We start from the raw sequence: 26,826 nt of genomic DNA, 5'->3' as shown, positions 1-26,826 counted from the left end.
GGTTATACAGGAACTAGGAAAGAGAGGAAGTCAAATTCATACTCTTTGGCTGCTCATTAGGTCCTCACCTATGCAGTACTGTTTATTTAATGGAATTTGCCTGCTTATTAGCTTAACCTCCAGGTTACTGCAGTATATACTCTCTTAATCTATTGCAAGTTTAATGCCTCACCAGAATTCTGGAGTTTCTAGGTTTATTATAAGGACAGTCAATCATCAGCTTTAGGGATATTTCACTGCACCTCGAGGGCCTCACACCACATACGCCTTTACAATGGCAGATGACAGCTGTGCTCAACAAATCACTTAGGTCATTCAAATTATATCCACAGGCCTCCTATTCTAGCGATGATCGATGATCAGGCCATGACTCTTGTTAAACTTGTACTTAAAATAGGAAGTCAGTCTCCCTGGACCAGGAGGGAAGCAGAAGACCACCACAGGGCCCTGGGCGAGTTCCAAGGAGCTGGTGTGAAGAAGGAAGGCTTTGCTGAGACCCAGGTCACTGGTGTTCAGGCCCTAGTCACAACTTTTGAGTCACTGGATGAAAATGTGGCCCAGGCAAAGAAGATACTCCAACATTCTTACGCATAAGACTGCACTTCTAACCCTTTGCTGGTGAGCAAATCACATGGCCTGGGGGAACAGGCTGTAAAGATGGAGGGAGCGACGACAGACGCCCAGGCCTCTGCGGGCTTACCTTGTCCACGCTTACCTGTATATCGTCCATGGGCTGTGAGCATTCTGCGCTCTCCGCACTATCGCGGTAGGACCCCATCTCTGTATTCACCACCTCTCTGTTAGCCATCATCAGGACACTCATTGGTTCCCGTGGACGCACCTGTGAAGGTGCTGCATCCTTTCCTACACTGGTCCCCTTCGGATTTCCAGTCACCTGTACTGTAGACACACCAATGTAAAGATCTTTGGAATTCCACTTTACTACAGGCTGAGATCCAGAGGCTTGGAATCCTGCAGTCTCTGGAGTGGGAGGGGAGGTTTCCCGGATGCAGTCCCTCACTCCTTCACTGGGGCTGATTGTCTCGGGGACACACTGCTTAGAACTAGGGCTCTGCTTCCTGATATTTGGCTGTTCCAGACTCAGTGCAGTGGAGAGCAGCTTCTCCTGCCTTGCCTGGAAGTACTCAGGGTTCAATTTATGCTTTTTGGGAGCTGGATAATCTTTGTGGCTCTCACTGCTGTAGTAATTAGAGGGTTCAGAACGAGGTCTTCTCAGCTCTGAAAAGTACAGTAGAAAGGATAGTCAGGACAGGCGATAAAATTAGGAATCCTAAAGAATTAACACTTTCTCTATGCCTGGGAGACACAAAGTGCAAAGCCGGAACTCAAGACACGTCCCTAACATTTAAATATTCCCCAGCAGCATATACTGTATTCAGATAGTCCTCCTCCAAAATTTGTGTTTCTTTCTTGAACGGACACAGATTTTTTTTTTTTTTTTTTTGCTACTCTCTGCATTTATTTTTGGGAGGGGTAGGGGGGAAGCAGTAGGCATTCTTATAGCTCAAAGAAAAATCAGAAACATAAAAAAACAAAAAACAAAAAAACCCCAAACCCTTAAGTGTATGTGAAAATCCTATGGACTTTTCTGAGGGTAGCTGCATGAAAGCAAATGGGAAATATGTCGAGTTCTGAGATGTAATAATTTTGAATATTTACCTGGATTGGTACTTGCAATAACGGTGACTCCTTTGGGTATTTCTGGAGAGTTGATGGCTTCGCTGTGCCACTGGCTCATCCAGCTATCTGTGTTGGGCTCTTCACTCGGAGGACAGTGTATTCTGGGGTTCTGCCCCAGCTGCGCCTGTTCATCTCTCTGCAGGTGCTCCAGACACTCTGCTAATTTCACATGACCCCTTGACCTGGCAATTCCCAAAGGCAGCCTTCCTAGAGAGTCAGGAATAGAGATGGCCCGACGGTCCCACTTGTACAGCACGACAGCAGCTTCTAAGTGCCCTAGAGCACATGCCCACATCTAAAAAACAGCAAAACAAAGCAAGCTTTCTCAGTACAAGTTGAAAAACATATTCTACTTTTGCTATTGCTGCCAACTGACAAATCGGTCCTTGCCGGCAATCTCAATGGGGCCATAAAACACTACCCTATCCCTAGGCCAGTTTAGAAGAAGAGTTCAGGGGATAAATGAACCTATTCCTTACCAGAGGAGTACAGGAGAAGTGGTCCACATTCAAGGGGTCGACCTCCAGTTCCAAATCAATGCTGTCTGCATGTTTTGTGCTGTAAGGGATAGCACCAGAAATTACTACACAATTAATCAGTGTTCAAGAGAGACACCAGAATGTTCTAAAACCCACAAAGATGAAACCGAAGTGTGCACGTAATGTCCCTGAGGTGAGGAAACAGAGCCCCTAATTTCATAGGGTGGTTTGGACTAGTGGTCCAGAGGAAACAGAAGGGCAACATTTAGTTAGTACCTCAGTCCACATTTCTTGGGCAGAAGTTCATAAAATTCCCTGGGGAACTGTCCTCAGAGAAAGCCCTTTGCTCACAGGTATGGTCATGCTCACTGAATGGCCAGATATCTCTCCACCAGTGGAAACGCTCAGGAGGAAGCTGCCAGCTGATGAGCGAGGACGCCCCCCAGCCGTCCACACCCCAGCCTTACCGCCACTTGATGAGGGTCTGGATGAGGGTGGCATAGCCCTGCGCAGCAGCCAGGTGCAAGAGGGTCATCCCGCGGAAGGTCTTTGAATGGATCAAGTGCTTGGACTTGGCCCAGCAGGCTCGGCTCATCATCTTCTCACACACGACAACCACACGGTTCTCGAAGCAGCTCCCCAGCGTCCCAGGGCCAGAAGCGCACTAGGAAGAGGAAGTGCCTATTAACGACTGAGGACCAAGGGCCTCCCCCTGCCAAGCCAGCCTTTTCACGTAGGAGAAACAAATGCTTTACGATTAGCCGTCCAGAATGGGAAACACCAAACTGCACATAGAGAGGCATCATGAAACAGAGACTAGAACGTGCTGGGCTCAGCTCAGCGGCACGTGGCCATGCTCGTGGCACATGGTAATTTTCCATAACTCTGAGAACACCAGAGTCTGTCTATCACAGCTGACACTCTGATTATGAACACCATGTCGCTCCACCGCCGGGAAAGCGTAACTGCTAAAAAAAAAAAAAAGAAAGAAAGAAAGAAAAAGGTGCCACCAGCCTCCAGTTACAGTACACGCAGTAGACCATGGACTGGAATGAGAACAAGCAGGTAGCCGAGCCGGTTCTTACATCTGGGGGTACACCTGGACCTCTGCCTCCCTTGCTCCTCCTCAAGGAGAATTAAGTCACTTAGAAGGAGATTTTTTTCCCCCAAAGAAACACTTTTAAAAATCCAATAATGATCCTGTCCTTTGAGGGAAGCATTAGAGATCTTGACATTTAAGTGTTATTAACAATAATAGAGGAATACAGAAAAGAGAAATTCACGAATTTTAACTGTGGCTTTCTTCTCTTACTCAGTTGTAAAGCAAGAAAAATAAAATCAAACTTAGTCACCTCAACAGTCACCTCAAACTGAGTCTCTGTGATGGCAGCCCTCTGCTGAACATCCCCCCACATAAATGCTACTTCTCGCCTGAGTCTTACCTCTGGAATTATTTAAAAAGTGTTTTTTTTTTTTTTTCCAGCAATAAAGCCCACAAAATTCAATTACTACAGAAATATTGTTGCTCCTCATTGTTTTTTTTACTTTTAGGCCTGTAAAAAAAGAAATGCCTACAAAAGTAAAAAGGCAGATGATAGATAGAATGTCACCCTTGCTAGGGCTGGAGCACAGGTGGGTGATCCCGACCTGTGGTAGAATGAGCTTGACTCAAAAGGCCCAGGCAGAGCCGCCCCACACGTCCCAAACAGACACACTCACACGCACGTGGAAGTTACAGGTCAGTGAACAAGAAGGGAATTTTTTTTGTTTGCACTAACACAAACAGCCACATCTTTATCACAGAAGGTGGACACAGGTGTGTACTGAAGCCAGCATAAATGATGGAAGGCTCTTCCACTGCAGTTGTTATGGGATCAGGTCATAGCAGGCCCGTTACCCAAGGGCTGGGTTGTTAAGATATTATACTCCATTCCTTTCATGAGACCTTTCTTAGTGAAAGGAAAAGGTTTTCATGGGACTCTCTTATTTGACATGAGATATGTCAAACAAGGATTACTTCTTTCCTAAAATTAAGGAGTATAGGTGAAAAAGAATCCTACTGTAGCCTTAACAATATTTTACTGTGTGCCAAGTCCTTCCTTTTCACTCCTGAAGACAGGTGAGAAATAAGAAGAGAACTCGAGGAAAAAGAGGTTAATTTCTTGGGTGTGGTCTATAATCCACTTTGTTTTTGCCTAGGATTATTATTAAAAATATTACTAACATTTGATATTTACAAGGACCATAAAACTCAAAATGTTCACTGAAAAAAATGTAATTGTTCCGAGGAAATCATTATTCATCTTGAAGAGAAAAAGAGAGACTGACTTGAGGTTTGCAGGGAAAATAACTCAGTAGTAGAGACAGGAACACTCTCTGTCCCTTTAAATTTGTGTCTAGGGTCTCCTGAAAAATAATTTCTGCCCAGGACATTTTCTCAAAATGAAGATCCTAAATGAATTTTTATAAGGCTTCTAAGACTAAGAGGACTCTAAAAAAATATCTAGTAATTTCCCTATATTTGGCAAATTCTTCATGGAATTTATGAAAAAGCACACGTGAAACAGGATGGAACAGATAACGTTGTTCCACCAAATAATTTCAGAAATAGTTTCTCTGGGTCCTTCTCATATGGTCATCTTGAGTTTATACAAGGCTTCTGAATTACTGAATTCAATTATGTTTCATATTTACACTTAAAATAGATAAGGAATGCAGAATACAAAATAGATTCCAACTGAACTCTGAGTCACCATTGGGCCTGCTTTTCATTGGATCCCTCAACTCCCACTGCCAGGCAACAGCAGTGAATTCTGAGATCAACAGCAGGGATTTAAGGCTTCAGGAGGTCAATACCTGGGACGGTCCACAGGTCAAGGCTTCTTTGCTATTACACAGATTTTAATGCTTCGGGGCACAGGATTATGAAGCACTCCCTGGGACTAGTCTAGGAATGATACCGGTATCAGACAAAGGACTTGTGACCCACTGCCTCCCTGATCAATAAGACATATACAAGATGGAAGGGGTCAGTCAGTGCAAGCTGGTACCTGAGCTTGGCTTCCTCCGTTCCCAGTCCCGTTGCCCCCTCCACTGCTGCCTCCTCCGCTCCCCTGCTTGTGCTGCTGGGACCCCGTCATCTCAGCCATCCTCCTTTCCATCTGCTCCAGGCGCTCCAGGATGGACATCCTGAACTGGTTATCTAGGGCAGAACAGGGGAGAGTGAGGTTGTGTTCTGGAAGAAGAGCAGCCGACGTGGGGCCTCGTCAAGCCTTCAGGACTGCCATCAGCCTAACGGAACCACAGAGGTCTGTCCAGGCCAGACATCTCCAGCATGGGACCGAGTCTGACGCCTCCCACCAGACTTGCAGCGTCTACAGTAGCTCAGAGCTCTCCACTATAGGAACAGAAAATCCCTTTCTGTTACAGTACTGGTTTCACATTCCTGGCACCCCATTTCCTTGCCAAATTCCCCAATGGAAACCTTGGAGAGATCTGGCAGGTAGGCCCCTAGAACGAATAAATGAGTACAATTTAAATCAGTAGAAGAAAGGAGATGTGTGCGTCAGTGTGCATAAACGGTGTGTATAAATAAATTATATACGCATACATTTTTTAAGAGTAGTATCTGTTTTACCCAAACACTGGGGAAAAAATATTTTATTTGCTGATCATTCACTGGCTGAGACCCTTACACATTTCCTTGAACATGTGTCAGTCTTTTGAGGCCGATACAACCAAATGCTTCGCCTCTACGTAAGAAAAACATCAAGCCATTACCATTGGGGCTAGGGCTGTATCTCAGAGAAGTCTGTGATTCTGCACCACATTTCTAAGATTAGACTCCCTCTCTCTCCACATTCATGCATTTACACCCGCATACGTGTGCACGCACACATGCATATCACGATTTGGATGGCATGCATACATAAGAAAAGAAGCTAATAAAAAAAAAGAAGCTAAGACCATTTTAAAATCATTAGCACCTATATTTATTCAACACATTTTAAATAACGCTACGTCAGATATTTAGTAGTAAACTGATCAGAAAAGGCCTCTTCCTGCTCTAGTAGGGGAAGCAAGCAGGATGAGGTGATGAGGAACAATAGGGTGGGGCTAGAATTTAGGTAAGTCAGGAAAGAGGACACTTGAGTTTGACCAGAATGAGAAGGAGTGAGGTCTGCAAGAGCTGGGTGAGTTACTAGCAAATGCAAAGGCCCTAAGCCGGGCATTCAAGGAGCAGGAGGTGGGTGGCTGGACCACAGCAGAGAGGAGAGCAGAGGGTGGAGCTGGAGAGGGGGCCAGGACCAGACAGGACGCAGACAAGAACCTGGCTGTGCCATAGGAGAGCTGTGTAGCTTTGCACAAAATCTTTAGTGCCTCAGTTTCCTCAACTCTTAACCGGGGACAGTAAGCTTCCCATGTGCCAGTCACCATTCTGATCACTTTACAAATATTAACCCATTTACTCTCCACAATAATCATGAGGTAGGTACTGTTCCCACCCTCTTTTCACAGAGGAGGAAACTGAGGCATAAAACAAGTAATCTCTCTGGGTCTGGGGCCTGGAGCTTAACCGCTATATGACACCAACAGGAGGGAGAGGTTGTGGGAAGTGAAGACACACAGAACTGGTGTTACCCTTGGAAAGAGAACTTTTTTCTTACAATAATAGGACAGTAAATACCTGTTTCACAGGAAAATTTTCAAGACTGGCTGTCAGACGGATTCCACTTTACTAAACCACAAAGCCAGAGGAGGAAGACTGCTCTTCAAAGATCATGACATTAATTTCTAATAAAGCTATTTCCAGGAAGCACATTAAAAGAAAAATCCTCCCCCTTTAAAAGTGAGAACTCTGTGACCATTGCGTGCGTGCGCGCGCACACACACACTCACACACACACACGGCTACAACAAACGCCGAGGCCCCTGTGCTGAGCATCTCAGTGGGCGGTCACAGGGAAGTACCCTGAGTCCACGTGTCATGTGCTGCACATGGTCCTTGTCGTCCTGCGACCCTTGTGCCTTCGGGGCTGGTACCAGAATCCTTATTCCATGCCCTCTCCCTTAGAAAAGGGACACTTTGCAGAATGGAGGACTTTTATGTGGAGCCAAATGAAGACTAAGAATCCTCCCTTTCGAGTCTGACTCCAAGTCGGACGGCAGGGATGCCCTGTGGCACGTGTATCGACTCTCCCTGCTTCTTCCCCGTCATGCGCTTCACCTGCTCCCAGACACTTGTGCAGCCCACTGAGACCGGGCAGCTCCCATAGCCACCTGCTGATGAGCTCTTCTCAAGCCTACAAATCCTGCCCCCACTAGACAAGTGTGCAGAATCCATCTTGCTGGTTTTGGGTCCTTGGTTGGAGCCCGGTGGCCAGCATTAAGCTTCCGTGTCACGCACAGGGGTGGAAAGGCAGAGAGAGCAGAGTCCGGTGGTGACCCACCCCCTTGGGGTGCCGCGGGGCGCCTGGCCTGCCACCTGGCCCCGTGGAGATGGCTCTGTTCCGGCGGTTGCACTGCTGCAGTGAGGTCGGCCTCTCGCACCCGCCCGGCCCCCGGCCCAGCACGGACACTGTGGACAGATCCTCTCTGACGTCGTGGAACTGGGCCCTGTGCACAAAGTCTCCGGATCAAGACACTGAGTTACAACTCCACGACTGCCACCGAGGTCCCAGCTTCTGTTCTGGGCTGTCTGTTCAGCACCATCCCCATGGCTAACCATGCAGTAAGCTCTCTCACGTTATTAAGCTGCTCTGAGAAGCACTTCATGAAGATACTCAGAAGCAATTATTTGCCTCTTAACAAAATTATATCATGCATTATGGCATCTCTGAGCCTCTCAACTCCAAAGCGGGAAGGTAGTGATAATTAAAATAAGAAACAACCTCAAATGGAAATGATTGAGCTGGCACCCCGTAGCGTATGGGCCTGTGGTACTGTGTTGACCGAGAATCACAAGAGCCTTCTGATCCCACTTCCTGTCCTCCGAGCATGGCCAGGGCCCCTCTCCGTCCACAGAGCTTACTCAGATGGATGAAGGAGGGTCTTCCCGTCTCCATTCCTGGCCAGTCAAAAGTCACGATCGTACACTTGTTCTGGTTTTAGTTTGATGATGTGGGAACTATTGTAAAGTACTTGGCAAATGCAGAGCTGTTTATTGCCTTAATTGTATATAATGTGTGCTCATGGGATAAAGGGACGATAATTACTGAAAAGCAAAAAAAAAAAAAATTCTGATGATGTTAGAGTAAAAAAGTAGATTTCAGATTCATTTATTCATGCACAAGTGTTTATTGAGTACCTACTCTGTACCAAGCACTGGGGGTGACCTGAACATTAATGAAGATGTCCCTGCCCTCATTTTTTGGCCAACAAATAATTTCTGCAGGCTGAATAAACTGGATTTTTGAATTAATATGGGGGCGGGGTGAGAAGAGAGAAAACAAATAATGTGTAGATCTAGGGGGCTGATAAATTTGGCCTCAGCTCTCACCCATGACATTTCAAACAAAGCCAACAGTGACTCAGCTTTGAGAGATTCCAAGCCCCATGTCCCTAGGAGAGTCTGAGGGAAGCAACCAACTCCTCCTCCATGAGCACCAGACTGCACACGAAGCACGCCGAGAATACCTGCTTCCACGAGCACCTTAGACTCCAGAGGTCCCAGCCAGGCAAGCCAGCTGTTCCGGCTCGAGCTCCCGCCTGGCTGTCCCCAGCTTTCTGTTCTTGTCTAGAAGGATTAGGGCTCTATCTGTCTCACCAAAACAAGCTGCTGCTTCTGCAGAAAGGTTCTCCCAGTCTTCCCTGCCCCTGGAGAAGCCACATTTGAACCCCTGGCTCTGAAGCCTGGGGCCAGGTGAGGTCCGACACCGGTTCACTTCCCGTGGAGGAGAAGTTCCAGGGGTGCGTGTGGGCGTCCCTCCTGTGACAGAGTGTCCGTGTGCTCCATCCGCTGTGCTCGCCCTCACTGCGGCGGCTCTCACACGCCAGGTGGCATCCGAATCACCAGGAGGGCTTCTCACGACAGATGGGTGGGCCCTAGTCCCAGGGTCAGTTTGTTTTACTCAGGAGGTGTGGGTAAGGCCCAGAGGCTGTACTTGTAACAAGTTCTCAGGGGAGACTGATGCTTCTGGTCCCGGGCCACATTCAGGAACCACGGCTCTAAGACCCCACCTCCCCCCATCAGAACGAAGCCTCTCTCCGCCTGAGTGCTCGGTAAAGGATGGCCCAAGAGCCCCGCTCGAGCAGATGCGCGGGTTGCTGCCCAGCGTGGACACACGAGACGTTACCTCACGGAAACCATGCCAGCTCCTTCCACACCAGCTCTGTCAACAACACTGCGTTGCACACTTTCTTCTCATGTACACAGCCAACTAAGAGCTGACAAAACCTGAAAACTAAAGTCTGCCCCCCTGCAGCGCTCTCTGTAATGAATCAGACACCATTTGCTCACTCCCATCGAATCTTACCGCCTCATTGCTTTCTTCTTCTCTCAGGTCACTAAATGGGGTGTCTTCCCACACGTCTGTCTTTGTGTCTTGCTTGTCCCTACAGCGGTCTGTTTACCTTCATGGTTTCAGGGAATGAGGGCTTTCAACCACCATGCAGCAATTCCTTCCCACGACATTCAAGACACACGCACACATGTGCCTGCGCCCCAGACAGAAAGTAAATAATTCTGACGGCTCTGCAGCAACAGTCTGGCTCGTGATTCATCCAGCCTCTTCATGAGCCCGTTCTGCACCCCTTTTTAGCAGAAGTGGCATTTTTAGACTGGGCAGCTGTGACGGAGTGAAGGATCGCGGGAATAGAGATGAGAGCTCCAGGTTTGATCCTGTTGCTGCTTGATTTTCAAAAAATTACCACTTTGCACCTCAATTTTCTCATGTGTAAAAAAGGGATACCACTATCCTATTGTTTTTGTGGGAATGAGATAAACTTCTGTGAAATTTTTTAAAGTGGTGAGGCTTTCTTCAGTCTGAGCAATTCTTGGACTGGGACCCAGTCATACCGATGGGGCGCTCTATTAAAAAATGCATTGTAGGGGCACCTGGGTGGCTCAATCAGTTAAGTGTCTGACTTTGGCTCAGGTCATGATCTCAGGGTCCTGGGATGGAGCCCTGCCTCGGGGTCTGTGCTCAGTGCAGAGCCTGCTTTTCTCTCTCCTTCTACCCCCCCCCACACACTCATGTGCTCATTCACTCTCTCAAATAAATAAAATCTTTTAAAAATGCGTTTTTTAAAAAATCTTGAATGTTAGATTTATGGATGAGTTGCAAAGATGTGGAGCTCTGATAAACCTTTGCCTAGTTTGCCCTAATGGCGACATCTGACATATCCATGGTACATCTGTGAAAACTCGGACACTCACTAGCATCACTACTAACTCAACTACAGGCTTGAATTAGACTCGCCGATAGAATTAAGGGACGTTTCCGGTGCTGGGATCCAGTTGCGGACGCCACGCTGCATTTAGTTGTTCCACGCCCTCTCTCTTCTTGGATGTGACAGTCTTCTCTGTAGCCCTTAGTTCCACAACGTTCACGGTTTTGAGGAACACTGGTCATGCACTCTGTAGATGTCCCTCTGTTCAAGTCGTCTGCTATGTTTTCTAACGAATGGACTGGAGTCCTGAGTTTTCAGGAAGAATATCAGAGGCAGAGTGCACTGCTCATCAATAACATCGGTGGCATGCGATGTCCTGCTGATGTCGACCTTGATTTTTGGTCAAGGTGCTGTCTGCTAGATTGCTCTATGATAAAGTTATCATTTTCCTCTTTCCATACTCTATTCTTTGGAAATAAGTCCAGCCCACACTCTAGGAATAGGGAATAAAGCTCTACTTTGTGGATGGGCGAGTATCCACATATATTCTTTGGAGTTCTCCCATAAGGGAGATTTGTCCTTCTGAATTTATTTGATCAACCATTTATTTATATCCATATGAACTCACAAATATTTACTTTACCCTTTGGCCATAATCCCATACTACATTCGTTTATTGCTCAAACTGTCCCAGTTTTGGCCACTGGGAGCTCTTTCACATTAGCTCCTGTGTCCCTTTGACATACCCCCAGCCTCTTCCCTTCTTTTTCAGGCACTTCTTACTTTCTGGCATTATAAGATACCCAGGTTCATCTCTTATTTTCCCTGTCCCAGCCCTAGAGTCAGCAATTTCTCTGAGGAGCCGTGGTTCCTTTTATTGGAGAATGGCATTTAGAAGCCAAGATCTGGGTGCTGGGTGTGCTTGGAGCTGCTGGGGCGTCACTGCTTCCAGGCCCTCTCAGCAGACAGAGCGAGGAAACACGTGTAAGTGCAGATCATGTACACAAACACATCTGTGATTGTTCTGTATCCATGTGTAACACGCTGAAATAAACGTGAGTCCATACTGACATCCGCACCTCAACAGCACTGCAGTGCCCATTGTAGCCTTCTGGGGGGGTACTTTAAATGTAGATAAGATGATGGCGGAAGTAACTATGTGTTACCTGGATGCAATAAACCCATATATTAAATGCTGAAAAGAAATCTCACTGATGTACTAAACTACAAAAAAGAAATTTGTAAGTCTAATTTCCGTCACTCAAAAGTATAGGAATAGAACATAGCATACTAGTTTATCCAACTACCTTGTTATACTCCAGTTATTAGAGTTTCCCACAACATTAGAAAACGTATAGAAAAAATACTCAAATTCCCAGAATAGTTTTGAGTACTACAAAGGTCAAGAAGAAGATGAAGAAACACTTCCAGCTAATCACTGGCCCGAGGGTCAATGAGTGGTTCATTGGGGCTTCATATCCCCTTTTCCTTTGCTGGGTTCACCGTGTCCCAGCCTCCCCTTAGGGCCTGTTATGCAAGAGTCACATGGCACAGCAGTAGGCATGGGTCATCTCCTCCTTTCTCTTTGATAGGGATTCCCAAGCGTCAAAGGGACTCATTTAAAAATGTCCCAAGTTAATATTTACCTAAAAACTTGAAATTCCTAAACAATACCGAAGTTTTAAAGACAGAGAAAATCTCATGAAGTCAGACTTCCCATAGTACGTTCTAAGTTTAGAAAGGTTGGCGCTTGCTTCTGTAAAAGTGGAGAATCCCAAGTATTTAAGGATCTGATGTAAGAAGGTGTCTACATCAGCCAGACTTCCTAGGCTCCCAGCACTTAGCTGTACCTACGGTTGCCTCTAGATTACCTCTCCGCAAGTCTTGGAACCTGGTTTATTTTCAGGGCTGTACTGAGCAGTACAACATGAGGAAGTTTCAGACATTATATCAGACTTAAGTCCCCCTCCCCCAACTTTGACCTAAAAAATAAAACTGAAGCTTTTTGGCATGGCATAGAACGTTCCTGACCAGCTGTCTCAGGCCACTTTTTAGGGACTGTCTTATCACTCACTGTTCTTCAGTCCACTGGGGGTTCACGTGCCTTTGGGCCTTCGCTCACGGCAACTTCTTCCCTTGTCCACCAGGCGAGTCTGCTGTTCTTCAGAATGTGGCTCACACATCACTTCGTATTATTATTGGATATCCACAGTCGACGAGTCCACATGCATTATTTCTAGTCCTCAAAATAACCAAAAGAAAGCTTTTCCTCTTCATTTGACAGATGAAGAAGTTGAAGCTCAGAAATGTGTTGCTTGCCCAAGGTCATACTGCTTGTAAGTATCGGGGCAGGGATTTGAACACAGGCTGGACTCCAGATCCATGTTCTTTCCACTATGCGCAGTGAACCTTCACGTCTTGCCCTGTGCCCTAACAGTACTTAGCAAACAAATGTAGAGCTGTTCTCCTACAGGTGTCCTTTCTATTAGGGGGAGTTGTGTTTTTTTTTTTTAAAGATTTTATTTATTTATTTTGACAGAGAGAGACAGCGAGAGAGGGAACACAAGCAGGGTGACTCGGAGAGGAAGAAGCAGGCTCCTAGCGGAGAAGCCTGATGTGGGGCTCGATCCCAGAACACAGGGATCACGCCCTGAGCTGAAGGCAGACGCTTAACGACTGCACCACCCAGGCACCCCTAGGGGGAGCTTTTTGAAAGCAGGGAGCTTGTCTGCACCCTGGCACCAGATACAGAGTGGGTGCTCAGTCAATGGAAAAGAATATTATTTTCTAATTTAAGCCTCTTCTGGAAGCCGATTTACTGATGAGGTCATCAAACTCTGGGGCAAGGGCTCTGAGCAACCTCCACTAGCCACCGTGGATTCCAGGTGGCAGCATACCAGTTAGCAGCAGTCTACACTTCTTCCCGCGGAGAGTGGTCAGGATGATCAAAACCCAACGGAACTGACTTGAAAACACGTGAGAAAGCTCTAGGAGTTTACTTGGCCGGCTGCCACTTCCTTCAGGGAAGGAGATTATGTACCTGCAGCGCATTGGTGCAAGACTCTGGCAAAAGATCTGAGAAATATCGGACTTCTTTACAGACACAAACTGGGGTTTCACAGCAGTGCCGCTCTTCTTCATCCACTGAGCTTCCCATTATATATTTGATACAGTCCCACTTTTCTCCGGCAAAATGGAGTATTTGGAACACACATGGCTGGCAGCCCACCTTAGCGGACGGAGTGCCTATAATTAGTTACAAAAGTGCTTCACAAGTCTGTCACGGGTAGATTGTTGTATAAACGTGAAATTTTTATTGTCTTAAAAGAAAGATTTTTTTAGAACAGCGTCATGAAGTATGCGTGGATCTGAATGCCTGAAACCCAGCTAACGAATATCTGCAAACACGAGAGAACTTGTTGCTACAACTGCTTGATCTGAGCCACCTCCGGTCTTGTTGCCAGAGCAGGAGAAAAAGTTTTGCCTTGGCAGGTAAATGAATGAAGGAGCAATCATCAAATACCACCTGCTATTTTAAAACGCGTTATTTGTAGCTCAAGTGCACATGTGCCCTCCTGTTGCTATTTGGACTGGGAATGAGAGGCCGTCTCTCATTCCATTTACAGCCCTTGGCCGCACTGGCAGGAAGAGCTGATGAAGCAAAAGGGGGCATGACTTGAACTATTTCTGTAGGGACTGCAATTGCTGCTTAGGAAGCCTCCTAAATTTTTTAGGAAGCTCGGAAAGACGGGGAAAATGAAGTCACTTAATTCCTTCCCAGAATAAATGGGGCCACTGGAGCACATGAAGCTGTCCTCTCCGGCAAGCCATTTAAGATGTCCAAGTGTGGAGGGAAGGGTAAGGGCCGGACAGAGATAAGGCACAAGCTGTACCACTCTGATTTTCCAAAGCAATGGCTAAATTTAGCCTCAGAAAAAAACTGCCATACTCCACTTTTTAAAAACTCCCCAACTCTACACACCAAGACAAATGGAAGTTAGCAATTCTTCTCAGACTTTCTTCACTCGCAGTGACTTTGGATCCATATTTCTTCTCCCTGGTCCATGTTTTCCACTATTCACAAACTCAGAGCTTGGACGCATCAAGGAAAATCGGGTAGGGGGCTACTAAACAACTCACAGCGACTAGGAAACAAACGTGACGAGAGGAGTCAAGCAAACACGCAATTATTTCTCCCTTGAACTCTTTCCATGCCAGAGGCTGAGGTGCAGGAGGGCAAGAATTTCAAACCTGTTCTCCAAGGACACGAAGGCTTGGTGGAAGACCCTAGCAGCTCAGCTGTGCTGCCCCGTGGCGTGAGGCACAGGAGAGCACCCCAAATTATGCCGGAGCTGACTGCACGGTCAATACAGTAGCAAATCCGACTGGAGTTCAGCGTAGTAAAACTGCAGCCAATTGGTGTGAGAACAATGGAAATCAGGAACTCTGATGCTGATTCTGTACCTACCTTCACAGCCTACAGCAGAGTAGAACATTCTAAGTCTGTTAACTTCCAAAAGCAACAAGTCTGGAGAATACCATCTCAACAGTTTCAGTGCCCAGTGAAAATAAGAGATATTACAAGCACAAATGGAAATGTTCTAAAGTAGTAAGAGCAAAGTGAATGAAGACCAGGGGAGCCTATCACCACTAAGACTAATGAGGTCTTTAAAGAAAAAGCGCTGTAATGAGACTTGGAGGTGAGCAACCATCTTCCTCCTCTGGATGCAAAGGCGTGACGGTGGAATGAAATTTAAGTGCACACAGGAAAATGGAGATGAAAATCCTAACACCCAAGAGCTGACAGGGCAGAGAAAAACTACAAAATGCACAGCAAGTGTCAGGAGGCAAGACGACTTCAAGGAACCACCAGCAGGTTGATTGGTGGTGCTCAGCTCTAACAGCAAAAACTCCTGAGCACTTGAAATCTTTCAGGAAGTACTATGGAGAATCAGAGCCAGAACAGGTTCGTTCTGCAAATAGCGAGTCAATCCCCACTCCCAAGGCACGACTACTTGGCACTGGTGTGCTGAGGTTCTCGGGATATAACAGGGATCAAGAAAGCTCACGACGTCGTGGTAGCACCCAGGGAACCTAGTACGATGGAGCCTTTATTTCAAGGACCTCAGTCTGATGTAAAGGTAAAGAGGAGTCTTGTGAGTTCTGTTCATCGCGATATTCCCAAGGCCTAGCAGAATGCCTGGCACAGAGTAGGCCCTCAATATGGATTTGATGAATACGTGATTTAATTTCACCTGTTAGAAATATAAAATGTGAGTTTAAGGAGAACAAGGCAAAGGATATTATTTAGAACAAAATATGTTTCCATTAGTCATTTCTGTGGTGTACTTTTCTCCAGCCAAGTTAGTAAACGCAGTCCCTTCCCTTCTCATGGGGCCACCTTTTACCTGATGCCATTGACTGTATCAGGGAGCAGGCATCTGGAAACAGACAAAACACCTAATTATGACTGGTACACAATAACTCTTACATTTGGTAGTTTCCACCTCAGAAGTAGCATTCCAGAACAAGGTCCAGGTGGAGACTGTTGGGGTGAGGAGGTGGGAGGGGACTGAAAACTCCATAAAAAAACAAAAATGAAACCAAAAAACTTTGGGGACACCTGACTGGTTCAGTCAGCAGAACACGCGACTCTTGATCTCAGGACTGTTCGAGCCCCACGTTGGGTGTAGAGATTACTTTTAAAAAAGTAAAAATCTTAAAAAAAAAAAAAAAAAGAAAGAAAAGAAAAAAAATCTTTGCTAATCACATGTGCTACCTGGTACCTGGAGGAAAAAATAATCCTGGCTGCTTTAGCTAATTTTACTAATCATAATAGATGTTATTTGCCCTGAGTTCCTGGTGAGTTTCAATATCTGAAAAACCATGTGTTTGGGATTCTAGCTGGAAAAGTCCTTCTCTGTGTCCAACTCATTCTCCATACATTATTTAGAGGTCTGCTGTTGGCAGTGCTTTGCTCTCAGAACTAATTGCAGGAATGCCATCTGCACAGACATTCCCAACTGTCTTGCCTACTCGTGAGAGTTAAAGTCCAAGATATTCCAAAAATATGTATTTTTTTTGTAAACACTGGATTCTCCAGAATGGTTTCAATTCTAGAACTTGAAAGTTTATTAACTACGAAAATACTTTTTCATAATGCTATAAGGTTTTGTAAAAATCCAGAATAAATATGGGTGAGGACATCATTTCCAAATGCATTGACTGAAATGCATATATTTTAAAGAAAACAGTTGTATTATTTAAAATAATGGATGCATTATAAAGTAGGTCTTGAGAGATGAAATGATTCAAGAATACTATTTTGCAACTTATCATAGGTCTTTCTGACAACAGAGAATAAACATTTAAAAAAAAACCCAAGTTGTACCATTTTAAACATGTTTTTCAGAAATAAAAATATTTCTCTGAGGGAGAACATTGGAGTTATTTATTTATTTATTTTTAAAGATTTTATTTATTTATTTGACAGAGAGAGAGAGAGAGCCAGCGAGAGAGGGAACACAGGCAGGGGGAGTGGGAGAGGAAGAAGCAGGCTCCCAGTGGAGGGAGGAGCCCGATGTGGGGCTTGATCCCAGAACGCCGGGATCACGCCCTGAGCCGAAGGCAGACGCCCAATGACTGGGCCACCCAGGCGCCCCAGGACATTGGAGTTTTAGAATAATTTTAACCATTAAGCTCCTTTTTGGAGGTGTCGTGATCCCTGGGAGGGCAGTGTGGCTCGTGGCCCCGACTGCCGCATCGGAACACACCAACGTCTGCTCTCCTGGGTCCACACGCCACTCACCCCACACTCATGCACTACATCTCCCATTACCACTCTACCCCTGCACCAGAGTAATCTTCAAATTTCTGCAAATTCCAAATCGGTGAGGCCTGAATGAATGTATTATTGAGGCCAGTATTCAGACATCCCTTGGATTAGGTGGAAAGGCTAACAAGGTATCACACTTTCCACTAAATGGGGATGAAACTTGATTTCATAGAGTTGGGGGCTGCCTTGTCTGGCTATCCTCTTAGAAGCCCAAAGCAGGCTTCTTTAATCCTCCACCTTGGAGCAGAGTGGGTCTAAAGGTTCACGGAGTAGTTAAGTCATGGAACAAAAGGTTAAGAACCAGCTCAAAGGGCAGCAGGTGCTAAGCTTGGGGAACATCCCTCACAAACCCCAAACACATTCCTCCCATTCTCCCCTCTTCCTCATTTTCCTGATTTCCCTTCCCTGCCCCAATCCCATCCCTCCGCAACCTCTTTGTTTCCCTCCCTGCTCTCGCCTAACTGGCACCAACCCTGGATCCACGTATGTCGTCTGTTGGAGGTGGCTGACAAAAATACTTATGGTTAATAATAGATCAGGTAAGATCGAGATTCACGAAAAGAGTAAAATAAAGCTCACGTAAAGCTACTGTACAGAAAACACATACAGTACCCTCCAAAATCGTTAATTTTGAGTCCCAAATTTGGCTGAACTTGGCAAACGAAGCAAAACGGGAGGCAGTTTCAAGATCACGGTCAGCTGTTTTGGAGAGCACGTGATGTCACGGACTTGGACATCCTTGCAATAAAGGCAGTACTGGGTTTCAAAGGACTGCTTATCACCATTTAGTATTAACAGACACCAAACACTATTTCACAGAAGCAGTTCAACCAAGAGCCGGTGTGGTCCGACTTGAGAGCTCTCTGAGGATTTGGTTTAAGTCAAGGGGAGACTGAAGCATTCCATGCATGTCTATTATTTACTGCTCACTCTTTCCTGAACAGTATTTTATGATCCTGATTTTTAAATCTAAAAGTAGGCGAGTTGATGGTTTTCAATTTCCTGAAGGAAAAGCTTTCTGTACTTAGTTGGTTTTTAGTAGTTATCATTAAGGAACTCTCAACGGATTTCTCTTCTGCAGGTCAGTGGCTCTCAACTTTAAAAACAAACGTCTTTACTGTAATGAAATAACATATTACTGGAGTTTAACGATAAGGTTGTGTCCTGCAGAGGCAATTTCTTTCCACAATTCTTGGTGGGAAGACAGTAGCTGCCAGTGTTTAAATCTATTTGACAATAAGCCTAATAACTGACCAGTCAGCTGCCGGTTACCACTTGACGCTCCTGAGTGACACCGTGTCTGCTGAGTAACGTCCCTATGCAGACATAAAATGTACAGGAGAAGCTGGACCTCCCTTGTTAGGAAAGAACCCGTAACAGTGTTTCCTACCCTCCATCATTCATTGGCTCTTAGCGATGAAAGCTACAAACCCTTTCCTAGAAAAGCACACATGCACAAAATCGTACATTCAATATCAGGGGACTCAGACCCAAGGGAGGGGACAGCCGTGAGTTCCAGGCTCAGGACGATGTTGTGGGGACGGTCCACTGAAACATTTCCAAACTGCATGCTGTAGAAGATTTTCCACGAGATGTTACTCAGTAGACCATAAAAACAAAATGTGTCAAGGTGTTTTTGAATTACTGGGTTAAACACAACTAAATACATTTGCATTTCTTCAATGCAGGACTTCTCGGAACCTTAACAGGCTAACTAACAGATGCTGTAAACTGCTGGTAGAGAGCCGGAAGGCATGTTCCTAAACTTATTTGAATCTTTCTGTGTGGGGCTGCGGGAGCTTCTTATAAGCAATTCCTGTAACTAATGTTCCCACAGAAGAGTTTAGGAACTAAAACTAGTCCTAAAGAATACCCCGGGACAGACAACGTCTGGTGAGGAAGTTCCTGGTCCACGCTCCTTGTTTTCCTTTTCCAGTCACCAGGCAAGGCTCAGGTGTCACACCAACCAGCCACAGACCCTGATAAAGTTATGTGGGTTAAGGCGGAACGTCACCCAGGGACTAGTATGGGAAGCTGTCTGACCCCACATCTCTTCTTCCCATCTCCTTTTTCCTTCCTAGAAGACTCCACTTCCTCTGATAGTCCAGTCAGTCCCACTTCAGATGACCTCTGACACACTGTCTGTCCCTTCCACTGTTCCAACCTTCAAGATACCTCAGAAGGGTTTCTCTCTCTTTTTTCTCGGTGCCACTTGAGAATAAAAAGAAGACTGTAATTACAACTGATAATAAGAATAATGTTATGGTTCTGTTATCAAGAAACTTAAATTTTATTCCTCCAAAAAGTTAGGGAGCTAGACTTTGTAATTTCTCAGATATTTTGGGTTCTACCCTATGAGTTAAGAATTTTCACCAAAAAGTTTTCATTTACTAAGTTATTTATGTATTTATTTATTTTTAAAAAGATTTTATTTATTCGACAGAGATAGAGACAGCCAGCGAGAGAGGGAACACAAGCAGGGGGAGTGGGAGAGGAAGAAGCAGGCTCATAGCAGAGGAGCCTGATGTGGGGCTTGATCCCATAACGCCGGGATCACGCCCTGAGCCGAAGGCAGACGCTTAACCGCTGTGCCACCCAGGTGCCCCTAAGTTATTTATATGTACCTCTATTTTTATTTGAGCAACATCATTTAATATGAAAATAGGACGTGCATTATTTCATATGTTTTGGGACATGTAAGTGTAGGCTCTGTATATATTACGTACATTATACATTTCAATGTTTTGCAGTGTATAATGTGATATACACAAGCATACATATTATTTTAATATTTTTCTCCTGCAAATGCTGAGTATCCATTACAGGTCCAAAACGTTTTTCCTCTCAGGCTAGCTTGGGAACATACCTATCACTTGTTGTACTGTTTATCTGAGAAATATCACTCAACTGGCTTATAAGTTTTCAGAACACCATCAGTTTTAGGCTGGGCTCTTCCTATTTTTTACATCGTTAGATAAAACATCTTTCACACATGCACAGAAATGCCAGAAGCATGGATTCTGGCTAGAGCAGAATGAATGGTTTCTTTCCTTAGAAAAGACAAAAGGATATTTAAATGAATTCTTTGTTGATTTATCCAAACCACGGCGTATAATATATTAAGGACTTGAATCGTATTTTTTAAAAATGGTCCTAGGAATTGTGAGTCAGCACCTATTAAAAGGTGAAGGTTCTGGTGTCTTCTCATTTAAAATGAGACCATGAGAATAAAATCATGGACTCGGCCTTATTAGGAGCTTCTGCGGTTTCCGAATGAAGGGTGCTTTCTTTAGGAATATGACCATCGGGCTGAACATCAAAAAGCGCCGGCTCCCTCACAGTATGCCTGCCTCGCATCCCTCCCCCTTCCCAGGCTATGGCATCTTGTTTCTCCTTTGGGAGCTGCTCCTGCCCTGTGCGTAGTTCAGGTGGTGCTGACCCCAATTCTTGTTTCCAGGGAGGGAGAGGCAGGCCCTGCTAATGAGAGTACTGCCTCCTCTTATTCCAGTGATTGGACACATGAGTCAAGCTGAGCCAAGAAGAACAGAACATTTCCTGGAACAACTGGCAAAGATGTGCTGTCTTCCCGGAGATATTTGCTAAATTGGCAAAATACAAGCCTGGAGCTTTGAGGGGGCCATCTTGCTACCAATGTGGAAATGAGAATAAAATCAACATAGACAAGAGTAGAGTCAAGAGAGGGAGAGACAGGTTCCTAATGCTATCACTTGAGCGTCTGGAACCAGCTATATCTGAAGATAACTCCAAAACCAGACTTCCTAAGAGTCAATAAATTCCCTTTTTTATATAAGCCAGTTTGAGTTGGAGTTCTGTTACTTGAAGCTAAAAGAGGAGTCTAAGGTGACTCTAGTAACTGAAATGTGGATCCTTTCACTAAAATAGTGAAAGTCTGCTCCCACTTACAAATAAAAAAAATATCCAATTAAATATCCATTACATATACCTCGGTAGTGCAAAATTATCATTGGAATCTCCCTATAAAACGTGGAATAAACTGCGGTGGAAATAAGCTGTCGTGCTCATTTGAACCATTTTGATTACCTAAAGAAATCAGAAAAAGGTGCACTGAGCTCCAGCTGAGCTGGAAACCTATCTGGTGTTGAATTCCATACCTACAGAAGCATCTCCACTCGTTCAGACCTTAGGTAAATCAACTGTCATAACAGACACGGCCCAGGAAAGGGAATCACTACAGAACACTGAGATTTAAAGAGCACTCGAGAATTACCTGGTCCAGGGGCTTTCAGTAGCTTTTGACTGTGGCCCACGGAAAGAATTAAACCCAGTACACACACGCGCGTGCGTCCTGAAACAAAAACTTCTCAAATCCACACTTACCCTGCACAGGGTACTCTGATTTTAGAAACTAATGATGCTGACCACTAATCTCCTGAACCACTCCTAATAGGTTTAGAACACAGGTAAGGCACTGATCCAGAGACCTAAGGTGATTTACCTGAGATTTCTTTTCTTTTTTTTTTTTTTTTTTTTTAAGATTTTACTTATTCATTTGACAAACAGCCAGTGAGAGAGGGAACACAAGCAGGGGCTGTGGGAGAGGAAGAAGCAGGCTCCTAGCGGAGCAGGGAGCCCGATGCAGGGCTCGATCCCAGGACCCTGGGATCACGCCCTGAGCGGAAGGCATACACTTAACGACTGAGCCACCCAGGTGCCCCTACTTGAGATTTCTCATTTACTCAGTGGTAGAGCTGAAAAACAAAACAAGTACTCATCCTACTGTATTATTCCTAGATGGCAAGCGTCTGGCCAACCATAAGAAAGCCAGAAAGATGATTCAGGTGGCAGACCTAGCGATTTCACAGTGGTACAGGCCAGGACTCTTCAAGACCACTTAAATGAAAACCCCGATCCCCTAGGGACCCTGAACTGCTCTGTATGGGAAATCCTGTGGCATCTGTGTCCAACTGACTAACAGACAGGACTGAACTGAGTGCAAGAAGTAGGATCAGAGGGAGGTGTGCTTTCAGCCTGAAGACACACATTCCCAACACATTCTTCCCATTCTATCCAATAAATAACACCATACATGTAATCTGTTTGTCAACTAACAGTAGTCATGAAAACTCCAGCTCCCAGATTTCATTATGCTAGGTGGGGAGGGGAGGGTATAACTTGGGTGCCGCCCTGCCCTTCAAACCGCCACTAATCTATGCTGGGAGATGAGGGAAAAGGCTTCAATAATAAGACTTGAGTTAGGCTCAGAGAATTTAGAATACTGAGTAGTTGTTGGGAGACGGGGAAAAGCTGGCTAAGAGAGCGGTGAAAGTTGAAAGGTGAAAAAAAATGGAAATCAGTTAATCTTGGTAGTGGATGAATGTTAATTTAACGTATTTGGAAGAACTTATGTTATTTGCCATTACTTTCAATATTACAAAAATGTTATATCAGTTTAGCATCACTAGCTTAACTCCTATAAACTTTCACTCTGATTAAATTCCTTGCGTACTTTGCCTTCCTCAAATTTGTAATAATGTTATAATTTGCTTAACAGTTGACCTATAATAGGTACTTTTAAAAACGTGTTGACTAATTGATCTTTCTATACGTCATATGTCTAACGCTATGCTCTACGTTCAGTGCTTACCAGACAACACAAAATTAAAAAGCTACAGGTACCATGATCTTTTCGAAACTAAAATTTGTTAGTACACAAAAGGAACTATACTGAACTAAAGCATCAAGCAAGGTCATACAGACATTGTCAATGCACCCACCCCCAACAGTACAAAAAGCAAAGACACTATTTACAAAGTCTGGTGCCATGACTGTAATGAGCCTCCGTGCTACCCTGTTTAGGGGCAGAGCGTAACTATTTCCTGAGGGTAAAGGCATCCCCTTGCCTGCCTGCTGCAAATTAATCCATGTCTAGATGTGTCAAACAAGAGCAAAGAAATACGCTCATTTGACTTCAGGGCAATCCACTCAAGAAGGGGACAAGACCATCAGTGATGGTGTCCGTGATCACGAGCTGCACTATCCTCACGCCATTAGGTGCCGACACCCAGCAGGCTCCTCAGCATCTCCCAGATATTAAATGTGACTAATGGTGACCTGCAGCCTTCAATGTCATTCAGCGCATCTCATCGGGGCTTCTCCCATCAGCACTGAAAAGTCCTGGTTGGCTGTCTGACCTTACACAGAATGTAAGAAAGTCCATGTCAGCTGTAAGGAAGACAAAATTAACCCTACATCATGTGTATTGTTGCCACAAAGCCCAGAATGCAGAGGCCTGCCTCCAGAAAGTATGTAAGATTTTACGGAATGAATGCTACTAACTTCATTAGAGCCCCCATTTCCCCTCCACGTACCCTCACTTTCCTTTGGCCTTATCCTTCTTTATTTCACCTATTTTTATCTTGCTTCATTGTGTGATAATATACAGCCATACCTTGGAGATACTGTGGGTTTGGTTTTAGACCATGGCAATAAAGTGAGTCACATTTTTTTGATTCTCAGTGCCTATAAAAGTTGTTTTCATACTATGCTGTGGTCTACTACTTGTGCAATAGCACTCAGTCTTAAAAACAAACTACATACCTCGATTAAAAAATACTGCTAAAATATGCTAACCGTCAACTGAGCTTTCAGCAAGTCATAATCACTGATCACAGATCACTGCTAACAAATATAATGATAAAAAAAGTTTGAAATATTGCAAGGATTACCCAAATGTGACAGAGACATGAACTGAGCAAATGCTGCTGGAAAAACGGCACTGACAGACTTGCTCCCTCCCACGCAGGGTTGCCACCAACCTCCGATTTGTAAAACATGCCTTATCGGTGAAATGCAATTAAAGCGAAGCACAATAGAACGAGGTACGCCTGTATCTCTGTAAGTTTCCTTAAATCATCAAAAAAAAAAAAAAAGAGGTGAGTGTACACAAACTACGTCACGTGTTCATGCGAAATGCTTTTTGGCAAGGGAATATATAACTGAAATAACTCCCAAATATTCAGCTTATACTGTGACAGGATGCCATGGCTGATATTTAACAATGAAGACTTGGCACCACTCAGAGAGTCTCTTTTTGAAAAGATCGATGGAATACAAATATTAAGCCACTTTAAGCCAGGGAAAGCAAAACCCTTTAAATGTGAGAAGAAACGGCAGACACACAATGAACAGTCAGAAAAGGGGTGGGAAAGTGCACACCGCTAAGAATAAATGACTTCCAGAAACCACTGCACCAGCTAAAAAACGGTGCCAAGTTCAACAAAATGGTCTTTACTGACCTTTCTGGGTGATTCCTAAAGTTGTGTTTTAAATAAATGTATTAACAATTTTCCCTTAGACATTTAAAAAAAGCAGCCTACAAGCACAGTTCTGAAGCTTGAAAAGTTCACAACAGCAATGATTGGGAAATATCAGAAAAGTTCTGATGGTTCCCAAAGGAAATTCTAGGTCCCCAAAATGTCCATTTCCTGCACTGGCACAAGATGAGGGCTTTTGAGAGAGCACCTGCAGCTTAGCCATCAACAAGGGCCTCGGGGCTTTCGCTAGGGACATTCAACATCAACTAACTCTTTAACTTCACTATCTTTCTCACATGAAGTAAAAAATCCTCAGTTCAACCTGTTGTCTATGCTCTCTAAAACAGTCCAACGTGAACAGCCTGCAGCAGTGACAGCTGCTAGTATAGACAGGAAGGCCCAGCAGTGTCCTAAGAAACTAATAATGTGTGTGTCTATGTGTGTGTATCACAAATGCAGAAAAGTTGATTTAAAAAAATTTTTAATACAATGTCGTTCTTAACTACTGCATTAAATACTGTGTTTCTACTTTGATTCTATAGAATATAATTAATCAGGATGATTTAATGGAGGTCCCTTAGATATTTACGGTACTTCTCTGTTTTCTCTATTAAGCTAAATTTATTGGGGAAATGCATGTCTTGTAAATAAATGTTATTTTCTAGTATATTAAACATGATTACTCTCTAGATCTAATATAAAGAAAATACATAAGCATATTTGCTATTGTCTAATTCCGGTCTTAAAATACTATTTTCCTATAAACACACGCCATGAAATGTGCTACTGCTGAACGTGTTTCTCTTTACCAGGTTCCCAGGTAGCAGTTTCTCTCTATGACACAATTTCTGTAGGAAAACTCTCTGAAAAATTCCTTTGGGTAGGAAGAGAAAAGGTTTCCTTTATATACAGCCAGCCATTTTACCATATATGACAAAATCTGGGGGAGAGGGGCATAGTTTTAAATTTTCAGGTCTTGGCTTCACTGGTGACTGAAATATAATACACAGAACCAAACACACACATGAGGCACTTCTGTAATATCCAACAGCACTTCTCACGTTATTGAATCTGCTTTGCTAATTACATACCTCAGATTGATCAGTAGAAATCATACCAAGCAAGAGTGGACAAAATATAAAATAGACTAAAATTGTCATCATTCCCTGGTAAACCAATTGATGAAGAAGATACTTTGCAATAGTATTAGACTTTCAGAAATTTGTTTTGATGCCTACAGAAACCTACAGAGATCGAAAAAGTCTCAAACATCCGAACAGCATCAGGGCCACCTCTTAAAGTTGTGCAATACCTAAATCAAGTCACGGAAGATCCTGTAAATGCAAGAAGGCCTCCCGGAGGCTCTATTCCAGCCCATCTGAGCGTGGCTGGTGGAAGCAAGGGTCAATGCACCTGTCCTGTCGTGGTTTGCAGGTAAATCAAACTCTCAAGTTTTTCCAAAGCTCCTGGTCTCTGAACTCAACCAACTTTCCCCGCCGGGTTCCACGCACACATTAATAAAACGTTCATTCACTCCATTGGCTTGCTGGAAAAGGCAGCCTCCAACCGCCTAGTCCTGCAGAGGCGCCTGGGGCCGAGCTCGGTGCTGTCCTGGTGCTGTCCCTTTGCCAGCGCCCCGCAGAGAGGGCACCTGTCCTGACCCTTCTCTCCCCTCCCCGCATAAGGGGCGCCTGTCTGGATCTTCTCTCCTCTCTCCGTGGAGGAGGCACCAGTCCCGGGCCCTCTCCCTTCTTCCCGAAGGAAGACAACCTGTCCCGTCCCCTCTCCCCACGCCCCTCCGAGGGGGCTCCTGTCCCCGCCCCTCTCCCTGCCGAGGGGCACCCGTCCCTCCCCTCCCCGCCAAAGGGTACCAGGGCCCCCCACTCCCCGCCGAGGGGCACCCGGCCGCTCCACTTCCCACCGAGTGGCACCTGCCTCCCGCCTTCTCCCAGCGCCCCGCCTTGGGGACACCTGTCTCCCCCTCCTCGCCGCCTCGGGACACCTGCCCCCACCCTCTCCCCGCGCCCCGCCTCAGGGGCACCCGTCCCCGGCCGTCTCCCTGTGCCTCGCCTCGCGAGCGGGCGCTGGATCCGAAAAGCCCGCCGCCGAGGCGCGCCTCATAGACAAAAACCAGTCGGCGGCCCTGTGGGCGCCCGCGCGGCTCGCGGCTCCCGCCCCTCGCCCC

The 26,826-nt window shown here is 45.2% G+C and overlaps 1 protein-coding gene across 2 annotated transcripts in view; it reads right to left on the bottom strand.

Moving 5' to 3' along the window:
• The window catches only part of CAMTA1 (calmodulin binding transcription activator 1), an 837,244-nt gene that overhangs the window by 24,966 nt on the left and 785,452 nt on the right, over window positions 1–26,826 (bottom strand). The window contains exons 14-18 of one of the 2 annotated variants that reach the window (XM_040645728.1): window positions 5,231–5,382; window positions 2,648–2,844; window positions 2,181–2,259; window positions 1,681–1,996; window positions 716–900 (exon numbers count right to left, since the gene is read on the bottom strand). In XM_040645728.1, coding sequence (XP_040501662.1) covers window positions 716–900; window positions 1,681–1,996; window positions 2,181–2,259; window positions 2,648–2,844; window positions 5,231–5,382 — 929 coding nt within the window. Of the gene's footprint in view, window positions 1–715; window positions 1,240–1,680; window positions 1,997–2,180; window positions 2,260–2,647; window positions 2,845–5,230; window positions 5,383–26,826 lie in introns of those variants that run through there. The other variant, XM_040645729.1, reaches the window with a different exon arrangement.

This window comes from Ursus maritimus, unplaced genomic scaffold (assembly GCF_017311325.1).
Source record: "Ursus maritimus isolate PB19 unplaced genomic scaffold, ASM1731132v1 scaffold_32, whole genome shotgun sequence".
Classification (NCBI taxonomy): Eukaryota; Metazoa; Chordata; class Mammalia; order Carnivora; family Ursidae; genus Ursus; species Ursus maritimus.
The sequence above is the reverse complement of the archived record's forward strand: the minus strand, read 5'-3'. Positions and strand labels throughout refer to the sequence as shown.